This window comes from Molothrus aeneus, unplaced genomic scaffold (genome assembly GCF_037042795.1).
Source record: "Molothrus aeneus isolate 106 unplaced genomic scaffold, BPBGC_Maene_1.0 scaffold_34, whole genome shotgun sequence".
In the NCBI taxonomy this organism is placed as follows: Eukaryota; Metazoa; Chordata; class Aves; order Passeriformes; family Icteridae; genus Molothrus; species Molothrus aeneus.
Window position 1 is genome coordinate 2946829 of NW_027099005.1, and position 21618 is coordinate 2968446.

Below are 21618 nucleotides of genomic sequence, written 5' to 3' on the forward strand. Positions count from 1 at the left end.
GGATCTCACCTCTACGATCCATGACTTGGCATTTTTAGACAATTTAAAATCCCATGAACTATACACAGTTTGCCTTCCTCTGCTTTTTTTTTTTTTTTTGGAAAGCAATGCTGGAGAGGTAAGTGCAGTGCTTGGGTCAGGTACAAATTCTGCATTCAGGGAATGCGCTCTAATAGTGTTTGACCCTCAGCAGGGACAATGCACAGCAGCCACTGAGGGGATTCCTGTGCCACTGAGTAGGAGTCCAGACTCTGGGTCTTGGCTGAACACGGCAAAGTTCCCATGTTTGGACAGGCTCAGGGGCTGCCCCAGGGGAGCGCGGGGCTCGGCGCGGGGGTGAGCAGGCAGCGGACAAACGGACATGGGGACAAACAGCCCCAGAGCTTCAGTTGCAGCGGCAGCAGCGGCAGTGAAAGCAGCAAAAGAAACGACTTTGTTGACTCCCTCTCGCTTCTCCTCTCCCTCTCCTGCAGTCCTGCACTCTCTCCCACTCTCCCTTTCCCGGTGTCCCTCCACTCCCAATCGCTCTCCACATGCCTGTCCCTGGCCGTCCCGCCGCGGCCTCGCCTCCGGCCGGCTCTGGCCGTGCTGGCGGTGGCACTGCCGGGGGAGGCATCAGTGCCTGGGGCTGGGGCGGCATCGCCTCCCTTTGGCTCCGCCTGGCCCCAGCCCGGCCCCAGCCCCGGCCCCGGCCCTGGCCCCGGCCCCAGCTCCTCCCGGGGCCCGCGGAGGACACAGGCGGCGCGGCGGCTCCCGCCGCCTCCGCTGCGGCTTGCCCGGCCTGAGCTCTGCCGCTCAGCAGCGCGGCCGCAAGCCCCGAGCCGCCGCTGTCCCGTTCCTGGGAGTGAACGTCTGGGCATGGCCGGCCTGGGCGCTTGAGGGGCGCTCAGGGGCCCTTGCTGGCCCCGGGCCGAGCGCTGACAGCTGTGTCCTGCCCGCAGGGAAGGCACAGCAGGGCCTGAAGGAGCAGGACAGGCTGGGCTCGCTGCCGGGGCGCGGCGGCTTCGGCAGTGTCTTCGCGGCCACGCGGCTCTTGGACGGCTCCCCGGTGAGCGGCAGGGCCGGCGGCGGGCGCAGGAGGAGGGGGCGGACAGGGAGGAGGGCGGAGGATGGGGCTGGGCAGGGTGGGAGGTGAGCTGAGCCCGCTGCTGCCCTTGGCTTGCAGGTGGCCATCAAAAGGGTTCCACGGAAGCGCGTCCGGCACTGGGGCGAGCTGGTGAGTGAGCGGAGCCAGTGGCAGCAGCCGGGGCTGCCGGGCGGGGATGAGCCGAGGCCCGGCAGGGTGGAAGCCGCCAGGACGCCCCGAGGGAGAGCGGGCGTGGGGCCAGCGCAGGGCGCAGAGCATCCCGGGCTGGCTGAGGGCTCCCTGAGCCCCGGCACGGCATCGGCCCCACTGACGGCATCGTGCTCCTTCCGCAGCCCGACGGCAGCAGGGCCCCGCTGGAGATCGTGCTGCTGGCCAAGGTGTCCACTGGCTTCCCTGGTGTGGTCCAGCTGCTGGAGTGCCTTGAGCTCCCCAACGACATCTTGATGGTGCTGGAGCGCCCGGAGCGGTGTCAGGACCTGCAGCATTTCATTGGGGCACGGGGATTCCTGCCCGAGGAGGCGGCGCGGGAGCTGTTCCGCCAGGTGCTGGAGGCCGTGCGGCGCTGCACCAGCTGCGGGGTCCTGCACAGGGACATCAAACCAGAGAACATCCTGCTTGACCTGCACACCGGGCAGGCCAAATTGATTGACTTTGGCTGTGACACCTGCCTGCAAGACACAGCCTACACTCACTTTGCAGGTGAGCCCACGCAGGGGTGTACTCCTGGTCCTGGCATCTCATGGCCCAACATCTCAGAGCCCAAGCTGGGTGTGGCAGCAGGGATTCTCTCTTTTGCTGCCATTCATGGCACTGAGATTTCAGCTGAGTTGCTTTTGAGCAGGGCTGAGTGGGGAGCCAGCTTCCAGCCCTGGTGGCAGCTTTTGCCCACCACTCTACCCAGGATGGGGGCTGGGGCTGGGGCAGCCAGCCCAACAAAAACACCCGTGGGTGGGGTAGCAGAGAGGGGGGGCAGAACCTGAGCCCCAGCCGGTTTGGTGTGCAGGTGAGAAAGGGCTTGGACTGCTCCACTCACCTGGTCTGTTTTGGGTTGATAATGTTTTTTGGGGCAATGCAGGCAGGGATAATGATGGCATGGTTTTTCCCAGCAATGAGTGGGTTCTTCCTTATTATGGTCAGACCTTGCCAGGGCTTTCACTGCCCTCTTCCAGCCCCAGTGGCTTCTTTCCCAACCCCAAGTCTGTACACAAGTCCCAGGTGCTGGCGAGAGGGCAGTGGGTCACCCCGTGTGCCACTGGGGCATCTCCCACATGCCCAGGGATCCTGGGGCCAGGCTCTGGGAGCAGCAGCATCCCCCTGATGAACTCCATCTCTATTCCATAGGAACATGGTCATACAGCCCCCAGAATGGACCCACTTTGGCCGGTACTATGGCAAGCCAGCTACCATCTGGTCCCTGGGCATCCTGCTGCACCAGATGGTCTGTGGGGAGCACCCTTTCAGGAGGGGCCAGAACATCAGCTGGGACCATCAGCTCTCGCTGCCACAAGGGCTCTCTCGAGGTGGATCCTCATCTCTGGGCACGGGGGGAATCCCAGTGCTGGGAGACAGCAGTGGGCTCGTGGGCATCCCGCTCTGGCAGCTGCTGAGGAGGTGGCACATGTCCTGCTCTCTCGCTCTCCTCCAAAACAGGGAATTGATGGGAAAGTTTAGGCCCAGCTCTGAGCACATCCAGCAAGGCTGGGCACGGGAATAGTGGGGCAAAGCCAACAGGAGCCTTCTCAACTGCCCGGCGGTTTCTGGTTTCTGTGCCCAGAGTGCCAAGATCTGATCAGGCGGTGTTTATCCATGCTGGACTTGAAAGGCCCTCATTGGAAGAGCTGTTCTGTCATCCTGGGATGCAGAATATTCATCTGCCCTAGAAGAAGGGAGAGAGCCACAGGCACACTTTGATGCAGGGCCCTGGTGAGTTGCAGCCCCACACATGCCTTGGCAATGAGTAGCAAAGGAACCCAGACTTTTTTTGTGCTGCCTGTGTCACTGCCCAGGGCTCATCAGATGGGAACACACAGCCCTTGTGCTGGAGCTGAGCTGCTCTGCCCAGCACTGGTGGCTGCCATCTGAGCTGGTTTTGCTTGTCCTGGTTCCCTGACAGCTGGGGCCCTGGGCAGAACCCTGAGAGCCTGGTCTCAGCCCAGGGAAGGAGAAGGAGCCCCTGGAGAAGCTGTACCAGGTGGGGCTGCTGCTGCTGGAGACAGCAAGGACGACATCAAGGATGACAACCTCTTCCTGGACCTGCCCACTGGCCAGCTGAAGATGCTGGACATTGATTGGGGCACCTTCTCCAAAGCCAGGCTCCACAGGGAATTCGCAGATGAGTCCACACGCAGGGGGATGCTCCCAGATTTGGGCATTGCGCAGCCTGGCCAGGAACCAAAGGTTCCCCCTTTGCTGGGGCAGGTGAAGCTGATCCTCCAGTCGCTGCCCAGCTGCTTTTGGCAGGGCTGGGGTATGGGCTGGGGTGGGTACAAAATGGGAGTGGGCTCCTGGCCCTGCCAACAGCCCCCAGCACCCACCGTGCCCCGGGCTGGGGCTGGGGCTGGGGCAGCCAGCCCGACACAAACAAAGCCCCATGGTGGGAGCAGAGGTGGGACTCCAGAAGCTGTGCAGGGGCTGCTTTGCTGTGCAGGCAAGGAAGGGCTTGGGCTGCTCCACTGCCCTTGTTTGCTTTGGGGTCACTGTTATTGTGGGGGGCAGTGCAGGGGGGAAGGGAGAAAGCCTGGGCCTCCCTCACCCGTGGGTGGGTTTTTCCCTGGCATGCAGGGGTTGGGCCTTCCTCAAGCCCCTGGCTGAGATAAGATTTTTGACCTTGTTTCTTGTTTCCCCTTTTGTCTGTAATCTATTGTCAATAATTTTTTGTTTGTTTTCCTAGAGGAAGCGTTCCAGGTGGGCTCCAGTCTGGATTGGGAAGTGCTTGGGAGCAGCTGTGGCATGGATGGGCCGTGCCCTTGGAGAAGGCTGAGGACATCGTTTGGGAGCAGCTTTTCTTCCAGCGGGGGATGGCGTGAGGTGGGTCCCTGTGTGCTTGGCAGGGTGGGATCAGAGCTTTTGGGAGATGGCAGCGAGCACAGGAGCATCCTGCTCTGGGCAGCTGCTGAGGGCTGGATGTGCCCTGGCTGGCTGCAGGCTGGGCACATGTCCTGCCCTCCTGCTCTGTGCCAAAGGCCGCAGGGATGGGCAGCTCTGGGCACCGCTCTGAGCACGGCCAGCATGGCCTGGGCACCGCGGGCGGCTGGGACAAGGGCACAGGAGCCTTCAGCTGATGGGCGGTTTCTGCTTTCTCTCCTTGCAGCCGGGCTCTGCGGCTGCTGAGGCTGCTCTGGGCTCTGCCAGGGCTCTGCTGGAGCTCAGCACCGGGCCAGAATCAGCCAAAGACGAAATGGTGTGACCTGCAGCACAGACTTGCTTGAGCATTTTGGCAGCACAGCCCAAGTTTGCAGAGTGTACACCTCCAAGGGAAAACATGACACCCCCCAGAAAATAAACTTGTTCAGTAACTTCGGAAATGAAATCAATCTGGGATGACCCCAAATGACATTTTACAGCTTGCTCAAGTTGTAGCTCAGCCCTTCTCTGAACCGTTCTCTCCTCCACCTGCCTTTTACTTCCCAACTGCTCCCACTTTTCCCCCAGTGAGTTCCCAGCCCATTGCAGTCTCCATCACACTGTTGCCTTCCTTGGTGCCCCTCACCATGAGGAAGGCAGAGCCCCAGTTTTATGGACTCATCCTGTCACTGGCTGAGGAGCAGCAATGTCTCAGAGGTCCAGTGGGATTTTAGTGTCATTCAGAGCCACTCTGCAGCCCTCAGCTCTCCTCACTGCTGAGCTCCCTCTCCCTTTTCCTCGTCCTTCCAGCAGGATGAGCTCTGTGAATCCCCTTGAGCCTCCCCACTCTTCCCAGTCCACGCACCCACCTCAGTTAGGCTGAAGCTGAAGCTTCTGTGTCTCCTGTGGCACACCAGCCCAGTGCTCTGTGCGGGGAGCCCCAGCCCCAGAGCACAGCACACAACAGCGCAGTCCGGGCTGCAGCAGCTGCCCTGCAGCCCTGGCTTGGCTGTTTGTGGCAAGGGAATGCTCCCAGTGTCCTCGGTCCCTGCAGGATGGCCCCAGGGCAGAGCCCAGCCGGGCTCCCACTGCAGCCCCTGGAGCCTGGGGCAGACAGTGCTCCAGAGCTGAGGTTCCTGGGGAGCACCCGGAGCTGTGCCTTGCACTCTGTTGCCGTGTGTCACAGTGCAGGCTGGCTCGTGCTGTGTGAATGTACCAGCCCTGGTTTGACTGCCAGGGGCCTCGCCCAGTCACATCTCTCCCAGGGCTGCAGCATTTCACTGGCCAGAATCTGACAAGGCATAGAGATCAGAGCAATGAAATTATCCAGACTGGGTTTCTCAAAGGCCCTTTAGAAGGAAGGGCTTGAGAATAAACGCTCTCTGTTTGCCAAATGAGCATCCGGGTGAGTGCTCTCTCTGTCTCCAACCCACTCCCCCTGCAGGCAACGTTACAGCCACCCACTCCCTCACACATCCCCCTTGTGCCGTCCCACTGCCGTGTCCTGTCAGGGCTTCCCAGCCCCTCATCCCTTCATGGCCCCGTCCCTCAGGGGCTGCCCCAGCCCGGCCAAGCTGCCCGGCAGCAGCGCCGCAGCCCCACAGCAGCTCCAGAGGAGCCCCATCCAGAGGCAGCCGGGAGCCCTCAGCAATGCAGCCAGCAGCACACGGGCAGGAGGACACAGAGGGCGCTTCCTGCCTGGCACAGGGCTTGTGGCCATCTTCAGGCACCGCTCTCACAGGGATCCCCGCAGCTCCGGGCCCTGCCCAGCCGCTCTGTCACCAGCACAAAAGCTTCCACAGAACCATCAAAGGCCAAGGGGCTTCTGGCCATTTTCCCTGCAACACTGCACGCCTGGGCAGCTGGCCGAGCCCAGGCACCCTTGTCCCCCTCTTCCCCTAAGCCCTGCAGAGCCTTTGTCAGATCAGTGGAAGAAATGCATCTCACAATATGCGTGATCAGCAAGTCTCCAAGTTTATTGATAGTTCACACATATCTATGTTGATGTTAATGAAGCTTATACATATTGCAGGTCTGAGCTCATTATTGGTTAATCACTTATCGGTCTACCATGCCTACTTCTATACTCTTATGCTTCTTTTGTTTCTACTTTTACCCGATTCTACCTGTAGGTTCCCAGTTAACCTCCGCAACTCAGAGAGTTGGGAGTGAATGGACTGTGCATGATCAGAAAGATTCATGCAACACATGCCCTCAAATTCTTTACAACCATGGCCTTGCGTAAGTAAAAGAAAATCGATTGCAGCTCTATTTTGAAGTGTCGCATGGCAAATAGAATCAACATCAAGCAAAAGGCTTGAAAGTGCTAAAGAGGTGGCATTGGTTTGCTTAGCAAGCCAACATCCCAACTTGTTTAAAATAGCATGAGCACGTGCTGCTGATACGCCTGGAGTCAAGAAAGATGCTGCAACTATGGCCTCTGGGGACCCGAATTTTACATCATCCCTGCAGTCTGCAGCAAATGCATGAGCCATTCGTTTATTGCGACGATGGTGGCGGCTCATGTTCAGTATCATGGACGTGTTGGGTGTGAGTAGAGACAGCCGTCCAATTGTACATGGGCCCCCGTGCAGCATTGATGGGACACCGGCCCAAGCATGGTCCCCACATATCAGGAAGTATCCTGCTGGCAATTGAATAGGCTCATTTGATGAGATTGACACTTTCTTTGTGGTATAATTGCACCAGGCTGTTGCATTACGGTAGATAGCCATGCTGGAAGTTACAATATTGGAATGGTTCTTGGCTGGCAGCTGGCTTCTATGGTTGAAATTAAGACATGCATCTGCCATCACTGAACCTAACAGCTCCAATTCTTGGGGTTCCTGCGGTGCTATGGGAAAAAAGGAAACCCATTGGTCCCAATTATCTACACTTGCCCTAGCATTGTTAACTCTACAGGTGGGTACATGTGAGGGGCATGGCCAGGGATCTGCTGGTAACCCAACCAAACAGGTTGTAAATGGATTGGCAGGAGAAGATAATGACAGGCAAATAGCCTCCTGGTTAGTTAAGTTTGCCAGGGTGACCCAGATGTTAGTCTTGGGCTGAAGTGGGGCCCATGCCTGATGGTCTACACTGTCCACAAAAAGAGCAGAAATTAATAAAGTAATAGCATAAAGTCTCCACATCACCCCGATCTTTCCAGGCACTACTTGGAACCACCCAGACATTTTGGAAACAAGCATGTCTGTCACAAACCGTTAAGAATATCTCTTTTTTCCTCTTCTCTCCTTTCCCTTTGACCTGCCCAGATTTAACCCTTTTAGGTCTTTGAAACAATCATCCCACACTTGGTTGGGATCCTGACCTCCTGAAATCGGACCTATTACACTTGACTGTGACAGGGGAATACCCTGACCACACTTAGACTGTAAAATACACGACTGAGATTGCCCCAAAGCACATTTGACTAAGTGCTGGGTTTCCCACCTAAACCATGCAAGGATTTTCTGCTCTGGGGATTCATACAACTGTAACCCTTGGCGGCCAGGTAGCCCTGTAAATGCTTCAAGTTCTCTCTGCCAGGAGTTTGACTGCCAATAGAAACCACAGCTCCTACACCACAACTCAGGTAATTGGGATTGATGCACCCACTTAGTTTCCTGACAACGCCCACAAAAAAGCAGTATCCATGCAGCACAATGTCTATTTTGACACTTAATACAAGCTAAAATCCTAGGTCCTCTAGATTCAAATGTAGAAAGCACCGAAAGCAAGCTTAATATATTATCAACAGATTTGCACCAATCAACCACTTGGTCGATGGCAAAATCACACTGTCCTTTCAGTTTAAGAAGTATTGGTTGAAGGATGATCAACAGCCTCGTCTCCACTCGCTGACGATCCTCTTCACTCAGTTGATTGAGGTCTTCCATCAAACACAGCTGCTCGGGTCCATTTAGTACCCACAAAGATCCTGTAGGGGTAGAAACACAAAGATATCTGCAGCCCCAATATAACACCTTAGCAGGACCTTGCCATTGTCCTGTTTTAGGATCCCTGTATCTTACCCATACATCTTGTTTCACATCATCTTTTTCCTGTACATAGTGACGAATTACAGCAGGAACTCTACTTTCCCCAAAAACACACAAGTGATTCAAAACAAATAAACACTTTAACAATCTTTCTTGTGGCTCTCTGATATCTGTGTATTTACTCAGATATCTTTTCAAGGTACCATTTGCTCTCTCTACGATTGCTTGCCCTGTTGGAGAATTAGGGATGCCTGTCACGTGTTCTATCCCCTACATTTGCATGAATTGCTTTATTCTTTTGCTACAGTAAGCAGGCCCATTATCTGTCTTGATGCGCTCTGGCACTCCCATTACTGCAAAACAACTGCTGAGATGTCTCTCCACCTGCCCTGCTTTCTCACCAGTCTGTGCTGTGGCCCATATAAAATGACTATAAGTATCTAAGGTAACATGCACGTACTTCATCCTTCCAAACTCAGCAACATGTGTGACATCCATCTGCCAGGTCTCATTTGTGCTCAGCCCTCTTGGGTTAACTCCCAGACCTAACCCGCAGCCCCCATTATGATGACTACATATAGGACAGGCTTTGACTATTGCCCGTGCCTCCTCCATAGATATCTGAAATTCTCTACGGAGGCCTTTTGCATTTTGGTGGAACATGGAATGTGCCTCTCTGGCCATAGTCTGCCTGGGAATTGGAGTTGCTTGTGTGATTGAGACTAACTTATCTGCTCGCACGTTACCCTCTCCCAGACCAATCTCCCACTTGTGACTTCTGATATGGATAACAGAGAAAGAATGTTTCCTCAGCTTAATTGCCCTCTGCAACTGTATAAACAGCTCATGCAACCTCCTGTTTTGAACCTCTTTTATAGAGGCATCTTCTATTCGTTCACACACTCCTGCAACATACAAAGAATCTGTTACTATTTTGAGAGGCCCAGAGAAATGCATCATGGCCCATACAACAGCCAATAGCTCCATTGTTTGTAAAGTATCCAACTCGGTAGCCTGGAGTATTTGATGATGCCATTGTCCCTCTTCCTGCCAGGTCACTGCAGCAGTTTTGGATTTTCTTCCTGCATCCGTATAAACTGTTATAGCATCCAATAAGGGCTTTTGTGATCTTTTTGGGCATTGAAACCAACCCCACTGTCCTATCCAATTCAACGGTATATTGGGAATATCATCAGTGGCAATCACACTACCAGCTCCCAACAGAGCCTCTTGTAATTCCGTACTGTTTGTCAGGTACCAGGTCAATGTATCCTTCTTCATTGGTATCCGTATCTGATCAGGTTCCTTTCCCGTAATCTGTAACGCCCGTTCACGACCCTTTTTGAGCAAATCAGCCAAAATTTCAATATTTTGAAGAAGGGTTTTATGTTGTTGAAGTGGAGGAGATATCCATTCCAAGGCCCACACCTCCCCCGTTTTTCTGACTTGCTGAGTAAGTGCACCCAGTAAAAATTTAGTTCCACACCAAACTGTCAGCTGTATGGGGAGGTTAAGATCTCGTCTCCAAACACTGCCTTGTGTCACACAGTCCAGTATCTGTTGCAGTGTCTTAACCTGCTCAGAGGTTACATGAACAGGCTGTGCTGGATCAGTTCCTTTCAGCAAAGGTCGAAGTTCATCTAACAGTTCATTAGGGATACCAACAATGGGGCACAGCCATTGCAGATCACCAAGTAACTTTTGAGCATCATGCAATGTATGTATTTTAACATTTAATTGCAATTTCTGGGGGGTAACAATTTGATCAGTAAGTATCCATCCTAAATATTTCCAAGGCGCAGATAATTGAATTTTTTCAGGTCAACTGTATGTTGACACAAGGTGGCGCTGTTGCGCCTGCCCTGGGGAAGAGAAACCCATTCAAATCTCTTGTCCGGCTCTTCCCTGTTTAAAGCTGGTGAGCTAAAGGCAAACCTCCGAGTGTCTCGAGGATGAAGAGCAATAGTAAAAAAGCAGTCCTTCAGATCAATAATCAAAAGTGGCCAGTCCCTTGGCAACATAGCCGGGTTAGGTAATTCTGGTTGTAAGGCTCCCATAGGCTCCATTTGTTCATTTACAGCCCACAAATCATGTATTAAGTGATACTTCCCCAATTTCCTTTTAATAACAAAGATAGGGGTATTCCATGGACTTGTTGACAACTGTAAATGAACTTGTGTATATTGTCCATGTACTAGTATATGAACTTGTTCCAGACTTTCCCTTTTTAACAGCCGTTGCTTAACCCACACTGGAACGCCCGTGATCCAGGTTAATGGGATTGGGAAAGTCTACGCAATGGCCATTAGCCTAAATGGTGCTCGTTTGTCAGTACTACTCCCATTTGAGCCAAAATGTCCCGACCAATAAGGCATTGTACAGTAGGGGGCAAAGGTACAATTGATAAAACACTCTGCAAAGTTTTTCCATCAATAGTTACAGATAACATGGGTGATTTTCTTGCAAGTGTTAGGCCTCCAACCCTGGTAACTGTCACTGTGGTTGGCTGTAATGGCCAGTTGTGGGGCCAAAAATCCGGACTCACAATGCTGGAGTCTGCTCCAGTATCCAATAATCCTTCCAAGGTTTGCCTTTCACCCCGATAATCCAGTATTACAGTGCGCTTTGGTCGATCATTCAGGTTCAGTGTTAATAAAGTGAGTCCTCCAGTGGAACCAAATCCTCGCTCCCCTCTTGACCGTGATTGACGAGGGGGTAAAGTTTTAGCCATTTGTTCCAAAGGAACCAATTGAGCTATCCTTTGTCCTTTCTCGATTTGTATAGGTGGAAAAAGAGTATGCACCATAACACAAATTTCCCCTGTATAATCAGCGTCTATTACCCCAGGTAAAACAAATAATCCCATTATGGTGGCCGATGATCATCCCAGAAGCAAAGCTCCCATAGGTAATCTATCATTAATGATTGGTCCCTTTATTCCAGTCGGAACCTTTTCCGGTTGGGTGGTCATCAAGGTTACTGCTGCTGCGGCTGCCACGTCCAGCCCGAGGCTCCCGGTGGTGGCTGGTTGAAGGGAAGCTGGGCTGAGGTGTTGACAGCAGCTACTTGTGTCTGGGCGCGGCGGCTGGTGGACGCGCTGGCTTTCCCGTTTCCCGAGCGGCGTCGGCAGGCTCCAGTGTTGTGGGTATCCAAGCGACAATTTTGGCACCAGACGCTGGCTGCTTGACAGGCCCGTCGCGTGTGTCCTGTGCCTCCACACCGGTAACATTTGAATCGGCCAGTAGATGGAGCCTGTGGAGTAATTGTTGCCGCTGCTTGTAGGGGGGTAAGAGCAGCTAACACCTGACTCTGTGAGGCTTCTGCCTGTTTTTGTAATCCTGCCCCTAACTCCTTAATAGCATCTACTAACATCGCTTGATTCCCTACGGGCACATTCACCAATTGTTCTAAAGCTTCTTCTATAGACCAATTAGCTCCTAGGGTATTTAATATGTTCTTTGTAGCCTGATTACTGTTCTGAAGTGCACATTGTTTTAACAAAGTACCCTTCATGAAATCAGGGACTCCTGCCCGCTCAATAGCATTGGCTACCTTATCTATAAAAGATCCAAATGACTCATCTCTTCTTTGCTTTATTCCCATATAAGAAGGAATCCCCCCTGGCTCTTTTATCCTATCTATAGCCAACCGCACCAGACGCATCGCCTCCCGACACTTATCGGGACCAAGTAACGCTTGTGCTTCTGTCCGAAGAAAAGGCCCGAGACCCATTAACTCCTCTAGGGTTATCCCGTGTAACGGGTCGCCTGGCTGCCGTATTACTGCTACACATTCCTGACAGAGTGACTGCCAGTGTGCATTAAACAAGAGCTGCTGATGCTGAGTGAAGATAAGCTTTGCTATTCCTCTGCAATCAGCCGGCAGCAAAACCTGAGTCCCCCAGATATAATCCAGCATTTGTTTTGTGGGCTCACCGGTTACCCCAAATTGACTAACTGTGGACTGTAATTGCGACAACAACTCCCAGTCTAGAGCAGTTATTGTTGCTTGAAACCCGCCCCCTGCCATGGGTGAATATATCACCAGACAAGCAACATCCATAGCTGCTTTTATAGCCTCCTCATCCCCTGTATCCATGATATCTTTTGCTACCGCTGCCCATGCCTCCCTTCACCCCTGTGCAATGGCCCCTGCTAGGTCACTCTCTGACCCAGGGATCGGCTCATTACTAGGAGGAGGAGATGGAGGGTTTGGCACAGGCGGTGCGGATGGTGCTGTTGTAGCACACGCAGGGGGTGAGCTGCTGCTTTAGGCAGGAGCCGATGTTGGTGGCAAAATGACTGTGGATGTGGCAGGGGGTAACGGACAATTAAACCAGTCCCTTATTCTTTTCATGTGCCACGCTAGCTTGCTGAGCAGCCTTTTCTTCTGCCTGATATTGTCATAACTCATCATGCACAACTCGCCACAGCTTTCCCAACTTTTTTGCAGTTTTATCATCTATGATTGCCTCCCACAGTTTATCCCCAAATTTGCACCACTCTGTTAACTCATGAACTGTATGAGGATTTTGAAAAACTCCCTGTTCATACCCATAAGCTAACAACCCAGGAAGCTCTTTCTGCAAATCTATGCCCTTAACCTGACGCTTTTGTAAAAAGCTAGTAAATAAATCATATGCTGCTTGCATTTCTCTATCCATTTTAAGAAGGTCAGCGCTGTTGCAGCCCTACAAGGTCTCGGCAGCACGTATCGGCCGGGCTCTCCGTTAAAGTCACCCAGGGCACGGCACCTTCCCTTTTTCAGCCGTGCTTGTTCGCTGTCCTTGCTGCGACAGGACCCGAACTCCTACACCAATCCACCGTGGTTGCCATTGCCGGTATCACGTTGCGGGGTCACCAATTGTCGGATCGGCGGAAGAAATGCGGCACACAATATGAGTGATCAGCAAGTCTCCAACTTTATTGATAGTTCACACATATTTATATTGGTGTTAATGAAGCTTATACAAATTGCAAAGCTGAGCTCATTATTGGTTAATTACTTATCGGTCAACCACGCCTACTTCTATATTCTTATGATTATTTTGTTACTACTTCTACATTCTTGTGGTTATTCTGATGAAACTATCATATTTTTGGCAAAAGATCCTCTCCTCTATCCAGTTGTTGCACCAAGGGCACAATGTCCTTGTCAGTGGTTGGACACTGACTGCTGAATCCTAGACTTGCCTCCTTCTAACTTAACCAATGGTATTATGTCAACGTGACCTTTCTCAGCTAGCCAACTCTCCACAAAGCTCTCCACACTTCAGGACCCACTGGAACCAAGGGGCCATTGAGACACTGCAGGGCCTCATGGAATCAAGGGGATCGTAGTGGGGCTCCATGAGACCACGGGGACATTCTGACTCTGGGGAACCAAGGAGACCATTGTGACACTACAGGGCTTGGTGGAACTAGGAACTCATGTGACAGTGAGAAGTCCAATGGAATCAAGAGCCTATTCCGTACTTCATGGTTTCAAGGAGCCAAGGAGCTCTGTGTGACACTGCAGGGCCTTATGGAAGCAATGAGACCATTCTGGCACTCTGAGTCCCCATGGCACCAAGGGGCCAGTGTGACAGAGCCAGGCCTTGTGGAACCAAGAGTCTGTTGTGATCCTGGGGAGCCCAATAGAACCAAGGGGCCATTGTGGCACTGCAGAGCCAAGGAGACCATTGTGGTATCACTGGGCCTTATGGAAACAAAAATCTGTTGTGATACTACAGGGCCTCATGGAACCAAGGGGCAATTGTCATACTGTAGGGGCCTCAAGGATCCAAGAACATGGAAAAGTTCTGGTTGGCTTGGCTCAACTGGTCCAGCTGACCTTGGCATGTTGAGGGTTGCTTCTCATCTGCTCCTGAAGCCCCGGAGTTCTGTGCTTTCCTTCCTGTGGGAAAGAACTCTCCTTTTCCTCCAGGGGTTCATGGCTGAAATTGGGATTCTACCTCCATATTTGATTATATCCAAAGATTATCCCATATGAAACCTGCAAGAACAGACAGCTCTGGATGGCCTTGGCATCCTGGGGGCCATCTCCCATCTGCCTTCAAAACACAGGGGGGGCAAGCTTTTCTTTCCATGGAAAAAACATCTTTCATATGCAGGTGTCCATAGCCAAAATTGGGAATCTGCCTCCAAAATTCCCTATATCCAAGGATAGCTCCCAGACAAAAGCTGCCAGGACTGTCTAGGTGCCCTTGGCTTCCTGAGGGCCAGCTCTCATCTGCCTGTGAAACTGGGGCTCTGTACTTCCCTTCCTATGGAAAAGAACTGTCCTTCTTATCCAGACGCCCATGGACAAAACTGGGATTTGGCCTGCCAAAGTTCATCTACCCAAGGACTGCTCCCAGACAAAAGCTGCCAAGACAAACAGGTCTGGCTGGCCTTGGCCTCCTTGGGGCTGCCTCTAATCAGTCTTTGAAACAGTGGGGCTCTGCCCTTTCCTTCCTGTGGAGAAGAACTGTCATTCTGGTCCAGGCACTCATGGCTGAAATGGAATTCCACCTCCAAAACTCCCCAAATATCCAAGGGTTGCTTTCAGACAAAAGCTGCAAGGACAGACAGGTCTGGCTGGCCTTGGCCTCTGGTGACTGCCTCTGATTTGCCTTCAAAACCCTGGGGCTCTGTGGTTTCCTTCCTGTAGAAAAGAACCGTCCTTCTGGTCCAGGCACCCATGGCCTCAAGCACATGAGCACTGTACAGGGACAGAGGAGCTCTGTGCTCAGTGGGGTGGAGACTGAGGACAGCAGAGGAGAGCCCTGGGAGGGACTGAAGGGTGCTTTCAGAGATGGTGGATCCTTTTGACATAATAGAAAAAAGACAGAAAAAGAAAGAATTAATAAAAATAGCAGCTGGGGAGGTCCAGACTGGACATAAGGAGACTGGAATTTCCCTCCCAGGGCAGGGCTGTGGTGCAACACATCCCTCAGAAGGAGTCTGGGTCAGTGCAAGGCTTTGTGTGGGCAGGCAGAGGCAGGCAGGAGGCAGAGCTGTCAGCAAAGGAAGGGCTCTGCTAGGTGGGGCAGCTGGGGGATGAGTTTTACAACATGAATTATGTGGTCCAAGACCTGTTCCACATTGCCAAAAGATGGCTGTAGCCCTGGGAGATATTTTTTGACCAACACCCCTGTCAATCACTGTAACATAAGGTGACCAGGAGATATTCACATCAGACCTCTGTCAGTAGTTTGGTTCCACTGAAGGACAGAAGTTTATTCTGTATTATCTCCATTTTGAAAGTAAGAGCAGTGATACTGGAGTCTTCTGTAGCAGGGGACATGGTATACCATATGGAACATGTGGACCACGGTAAAAGATGCTAAATAAATAAATAAAATACATTAAATTTAAAAATAAATTTCTTAATAAATAAATAAAAACATTCCCAGATGTTCCAGGAGCACCTCAGCCTCATGGTCTGGGAAGAAAACTTATCACCATGAGTCAGCAGATTGGCTCTCCAGATGGCTTTGCAGAATGGCTGGTATCAGTGCCTAGTGTTACAGGGTTAATATTGGGGTGCAAGGAAGCAGCATTTTTGAATTTCACTAGACTTAATATGGAATCTTAGGGGAAGAACCAGAGAAGGAAAAGGGAGGGATCAAGGTGGTTTGGAGAGAAATAGACATAGGAAAATAGAGGAAGAATACAATAAGTGGGGTCAGTCATGCTGACAGATGCTGACAAATGCTGATGAGTGTGCTTGTAAGGCCAAGCGTGCACTGTTCCATAGTGCCCTGTTTCCTCATTAGACTCAATGTGTATTTTCTGACTGCTCTGCAGAGCCAGTGGGATCTGGTGGAGTCAGATGAGAAACCTTTTTGCACTCTTGTCTGTGTGTATGAACATGTCTGTATGAGGCAGCTGAAAAGTTGAGTGTCCAAAGGCCAGCTGTGGGGTGGTCCATATGGTGTTGATAAAGGGACCCTTTATCAAGGTATACCATGATAACTTATCCTTTGGAGCTCAGTAATCTAAAGATTTATAGAATGTCTGACGGATAGGCCTTAGTTACCCTTAATCACCCCTTTTTTCCTCTAAAAATACAAGTGACATCAGATTAGTTATAATTTTACACACAAATTTCTTAAAAAAGAAGCAACATAAGGCTGCAGGAAGAAGTCACTTCCCAGTTATCCTCTTCAGTTATGTTTCAAGCTTCCAGAACAATAGTTGTATTGCAAAACACATGGATTCTAACTTGGCCCCTTCCTGGAGTGCTATGGTCATGAATTCCAATGCCTAAAATGATTCCTAATAATTTTTACCTTTGTATTAGATATTACACACAAAGAAGGACACCCTTCTATTCAGAAAGGTCAGTTTCATTATAATGAAAACCACCAAAGGATAGTATAGGGACTTATGATCCTATATTTTCAGAAAAAAGGGATGAGAATGTATGTTTTGGTGTTCTGTAGCCATCCATGTGGACAACATTCTAATATGCCAAGGTGTGCGTCCAAAAAATACAGGGGGAACTGTTCCCAGAGCCTGCAGGGACAGAGGCGCAGGGCAGGGACACCGTAGGACAGCCTGGGCTGCACAGGGCACAGGCATGGGCAGCAGCTGCAAGACAGCCCTGCCAGAGCCAACTTGGGCAGCACTTTGGCCATGGCTGCTGGGCCTGGGCCTGAGGCAGGAGCAGGAGACAAGTGACCCTTGCAGGCCTGGGGCCTCATGGCCTCCTTGTCCCTGCTCAGCAGCCTGGCAGGGGCCGCCCCATGCTCCTGCCCTTGGCATTGCACATCCCCACATGCCAGTGCCCATCCCGGCAAGAGCCCTGGGCAAGGAGGGAGGGACAGGATCTGCCTGGCCAGCCCTGGGGCTCAGGCCTTGGCCCTTGGCATTCCTCAAACACATCCAGCTTTGCTCAGCACCAGAGACACCTTGGCCTTGTTTGTCCACATCTGTCATCACTGCCTCCAGGGTTCTGCTCTAACTGGAACCTGGGGACACTTGCTCAGTCGTGTTCCTCAGTGGGACACGTTAAAACTTCAAGAAACTTCAGAGTTTCAATTTAATTTTGAGTTCTTGAGAAGTTTTTTGAAGACTCTCTCAGGGACTGAGTCTGATGTAAACAACACCAAATCCCCGAGAGGCTCATTAAAGTCCTTGTGCTGTGTCTGTGCTGCTGAGCTTTAAAGGAACAGCTCTTCCCAGGGCCAGCTCCTCTCCCAGCCCAGCAGGGCTGAGGGCTCTGCCTGCAGGCACTGAGGGGACAGGAGCCAGGCAGAGACAGGCTGAAGGCAATCAGGATTGGGAAGACATTGAGCTGAGACTTCACTTGGGGAAAGATCTTCACAGCCCTGTGCATGGTGAGTGTGTGGGTGCAGGGCAATGTCCCCAGTGCTCCTGGAGGGATCTCCTGAAGCCAGCACACCCCAGAGCCTGGGGGATGTGTCAGGAGGACTCTCCCAGTTTCTCTGTGGCACAGGAGGAGGAGGAGGAGCAGGAGGAGGAGGAGGAGGATGTGCTGCAGAGTGGGGCTGCCCTGGGCACCGTCAGAGGGACAGGGCAGGACGGCTCCTGCTGCCAGGGACGGCTGCAGGGGCTGAAGCTGGGGCTGCAGCCAGGGCTGCCCAGGGCTGTCCTGCACAGCAGCTCCTGCAGCCCTCAGGGCTCTTGGCCAGCCCAGGGCATGTGCCACCTGCCAGGGGCAGCTCTCAGCCTGCCGGGCAGCTCCCCATGGACGCTGCAGGGGAGAAGTTCCAGGTGCAAGGAGCCACCCCCATCAGGGCAGATTCCTCCTGCTCTGGAGATGGTGCTGCATGGCCAGGGCTGCTCTCAGCTTTCTCCTAAAGGGAAGGCAAAGGGGCTGTCAGCTTTGGCTGTGTCACTGAACCTCCTGCACTGTCAGCCTGGGCATCAGCAGATGGGCCTCAGATCTCCCTCAGAAAGTGCCTCCTCAGCCTCCTCTCCCTACAGACAGCAGCAGCAGCACCTTGGCTTGCAGCATCTCTGTTTGTCTGGCCTGCCCTTAAGGCCCTGCTGCCAGGGAGATGCCCCTGGGCAGTGCCCTGTGCTGGGAGGGGTCTGCAGGGCAGAGCTGAGCCGCCAGGGCTGGGCTGGGCTCTGGCAGCACTGGCAGGGACAAGGCTTGGATAGAGAGAAACAGCTCCCAGCAGGCACAACTCCGGGCAGCAGAGAGACAGAGCAACCCTTGGTATCCAGTCCTGTCCAGCTGCACAGGGAAAGAGAGAAGGGCTTAGAGAAACTGACTTTTAAACTCGAGTCTTTAAAAACTCCACTTTATTTTTCAAGCACATTTTAATTTCAATCATGCTGAACTAGAGGAAGGCGCAATAAGCAAAGGGCACCTGTGTGGGGACCAGCAGGTCTGACTGCACTGGGACACAGGGAGCCCTGTTTTCCCTCTGGGCTTCCCAGGGTTCAGGCTGAGAGCAATGCTGAAGATGAGGCAGGAACTCAGGAGCACAAACCCAAGCTCAAAAATAAAAATGTTGAGTGAAGTTCCGCCACATGTAGAGGAGTAGTTTTTAGAGAATTCCTAAAATAACCCATAGGATTGACTCAAAGAGCTTGTCAATGTCTTGTTTCAACAGTCCACCATGCCCAGAGTGAAGGAATCTCCAACAGCAGCTCCATCAGGCACTTCCTCCTGCTGGCATTGGCAGACACGCGGCAGCTGCAGCTCCTGCACTTCTGCCTCTTGCTGGGCATCTCCCTGGCTGCCCTCCTGGGCAACGGCCTCATCATCAGCGCCGTAGCCTGCGGCCACCACCTGCACACGCCCATGTTCTTCTTCCTTCTCAACCTGGCCCTCAGCGACCTGGGCTCCATCTGCACCACTGTCCCCAAAGCCATGCACAATTCCCTCTGGGACACCAGCACCATCTCCTACTCAGGATGTGCTGCACAGGTGTTTCTGTTTGCCTTTTTTATTTCAGCAGAGGTTTCCCTCCTGACCGTCATGTGCTACGACCGCTACGTGTCCATCTGCAAACCCCTGCACTATGGGACCCTCCTGGGCAGCAGAGCTTGTGCCCATATGGCAGCAGCTGCCTGGGCCAGTGGCTTTCTCAATGCTCTGCTGCACACAGCCAATACATTTTCCCTGCCCCTGTGCCATGGCAATGCCCTCGGCCAGTTCTTCTGTGAAATCCCACAGATCCTCAAGCTCTCCTGCTCCAAATCCTACCTCAGGAAACTTGGGGTCATTGTGGTTAGTGCTTTTCTGTTGTTTGTTTGTTTTGTGTTCATTGTTTTCTCCTATGTGCAGATCTTCAGGGCCGTGCTGAGGATCCCCTCTGAGCAGGGACGGCACAAAGCCTTTTCCACCTGCCTCCCTCACCTGGCCGTGGTCTCTCTCTTCCTCAGCACCTCATTTTTTGCCTACCTGAAGCCCCCCTCCATCTCTTCCCCATCCCTGGATCTGGCAGTGTCAGTTCAATATTCCGTGGTGCCCCCAGTCCTGAACCCCCTCATCTACAGCCTGAGGAACCAGGAGCTCAAGGCTGCAGTGTGGAGACTGATGGCTGGACAATTTCAGAAACATTAAACTGCTGGCAAGTTTCTGTAAGTCATTTGCAATAAATTTTGTCTTTGATAGTACTTGGGTTTCGTATTTCATTTGTTCTTTTCTTTCCTTTGTCTTAGTCTTTTAATCTTGTCTAGAAGAAATGGCACTGTTTTTGTCATATTTCATTTTGTTTTTCTCCACCTTTGCTGTGGCCTCAGACTGTGTCCATGAGGACCTCTGCTCTCAGTGATTTTAAGTGACCAAAACCATCTCCCAGCAAAGTCTTCCCTGGCAATTCCCCTTTTGTTCCCTTCCCTGGAGCTGCAGCAGCAATGTCTGTGTGCAGAGCTGGGGCCATGTCATGGGTGGCACAGCAGCTCTGCTCCTGCTGGCCACACCATTCCTGGTCCAGGCCAGGAGCCATGGGCCTTCTTGCCCACCTGGGCACACTGCTGCCTCATGTCCAGCCTGCTGTCCATCAGTGCCCCCAGGTCCCTTTCTGCCTGGCCGCTCTCCAGCCACTCTGTCCCCAGCCTGTAGCGCTGCAGGGGTTGTTGTGGCCAAAGTGCAGGAGCCAGCACTTGGTCTTGTTCAACCTCACCTTGCTGGATTTGGGCCCTGGATCCAGCCTGTCCAGGTCCCTCTGCAGAGCCCTCCTACCTTTCAGCAGATACACACTCACACCCAGCTTGGTGTCATATGCAGATTTGCTGATGCTGGACTCAGTCCCCTCATGCAGATCATCAGTGCAGACATTGAAATTCACACTGGCTGGCTCTGATCCCTCGGCCATCCTGTGGGTGCCCTGTGATGGCACTCAAGGTGATCTGTTCCATAACCTTGCCAGGCACCCAGGTCAGGCTGACAGGCCTGGAGTTCCCCAGCTGCTCCTTCCAGCCCTTCTTGGGGATGGGCTCACCTTGGCACCTCCAGTGCTCTGGAACCTCCCTGCTGAGCCAGGACTGATGGCAAATGATGGAGAGCAGCTTGGGGAGCTCATCCACAGCTCCCCCATCCCCCTGGGATGGATCCCATCTGCTCCCAGAGACACCTGTGAGCATCTGAGTGGCTCAGCAGGTCCCCAGCTGCTTCGCCCTGGATTACAGGGGGGCTGTTCTGCTGCCTGTGCCCATCTACCAGCTCAGGAGAACACTTGTCCTGAGGACAACCTGTCTTATTGTTGAAAATTGACGCAAAGAAGGGGTTAAGTACCTCAGCCTTTTCCTCAGCTTTGGTTAGCATATCCCCCCAATAAGGAATGGAGGTGTTCCTCTTCACTCCTTTGCCATTAATGCATTAATAAAAAATATTTTTTATATTCTTCAAAGAAGTGGCCAGCAGCTATTACACTTTCACCTCTCTAATTTTCTTTCTGCATTGTCTTGGTTTGGAATGACAGGTGTTTGCTAAGGAAGGCAGGAGCCTCCCCTGAAATGGAAAATGTAAATCCCTTCCCTCCAAATTGTTATCAATTTTAAATTAAGGGGACTCTCAGGCAAAAATATGGAAGCAGGAAGAGCCGTTCCTTATTAGGAAAGAAAATAAAAAGATAAAGTAAACAATGCAGTAAACCAAAACAACACTGACAGAGTCAGAACACAACCTGACACCCTGTGGGTCAGGGTGTTGGTAGCAGTCCAATTGGAATTGTGGCTGCAGCCCTCCTGGAGTGTCAGGTGTGGTTCTGTTGGAGAAGGGACCCTGTAGAAAGGTGTAGTCTTCCTCTGAAGATCCAGTGGAAGAGGCAGCTGTTCTTCTGGGAAATCCAGAGGAGAAGCTGTGCTGGTGTTCCAGAATTTCAAGATGATATTTGGGTAGGAATGCTTGGCTCCTCCCTCTGGGCGGAGCATCTCCCAATGGGATGCTGTAGTTCTTATCAGCCATGCAGTGACATTCAATAGCCCAGTATCAGCAGATGTCTCCCCTGAGGGAGGAGTTCTTGTGGAAGAGATAAGGAAAACTGCCCAATTAACAGAA

General features: G+C 52.3%; 1 protein-coding gene and 1 pseudogene across 1 annotated transcript; both read left to right on the forward strand.

The window, feature by feature from the left end:
- Window positions 1-361: 361 nt before the first annotated feature.
- On the forward strand, window positions 362-2967 carry LOC136570462 (serine/threonine-protein kinase pim-1-like; annotated as a pseudogene).
- Window positions 2968-18735: 15768 nt separating this feature from the next.
- Window positions 18736-19680, forward strand: LOC136570487 (olfactory receptor 14J1-like). The gene has a single exon (XM_066570950.1). The coding sequence runs from the start codon at window positions 18916-18918 to the stop codon at window positions 19678-19680; it is 765 nt and encodes a 254-aa protein (XP_066427047.1). The 5' UTR covers window positions 18736-18915.
- Window positions 19681-21618: the final 1938 nt, after the last annotated feature.

Excerpts from the sequence above, each read along its gene's own strand:
- LOC136570487 (XM_066570950.1), top strand. The coding sequence starts at position 18,916 with ATGTTCTTCTTCCTTCTCAACCTGGCCCTCAGCGACCTGGGCTCCATC.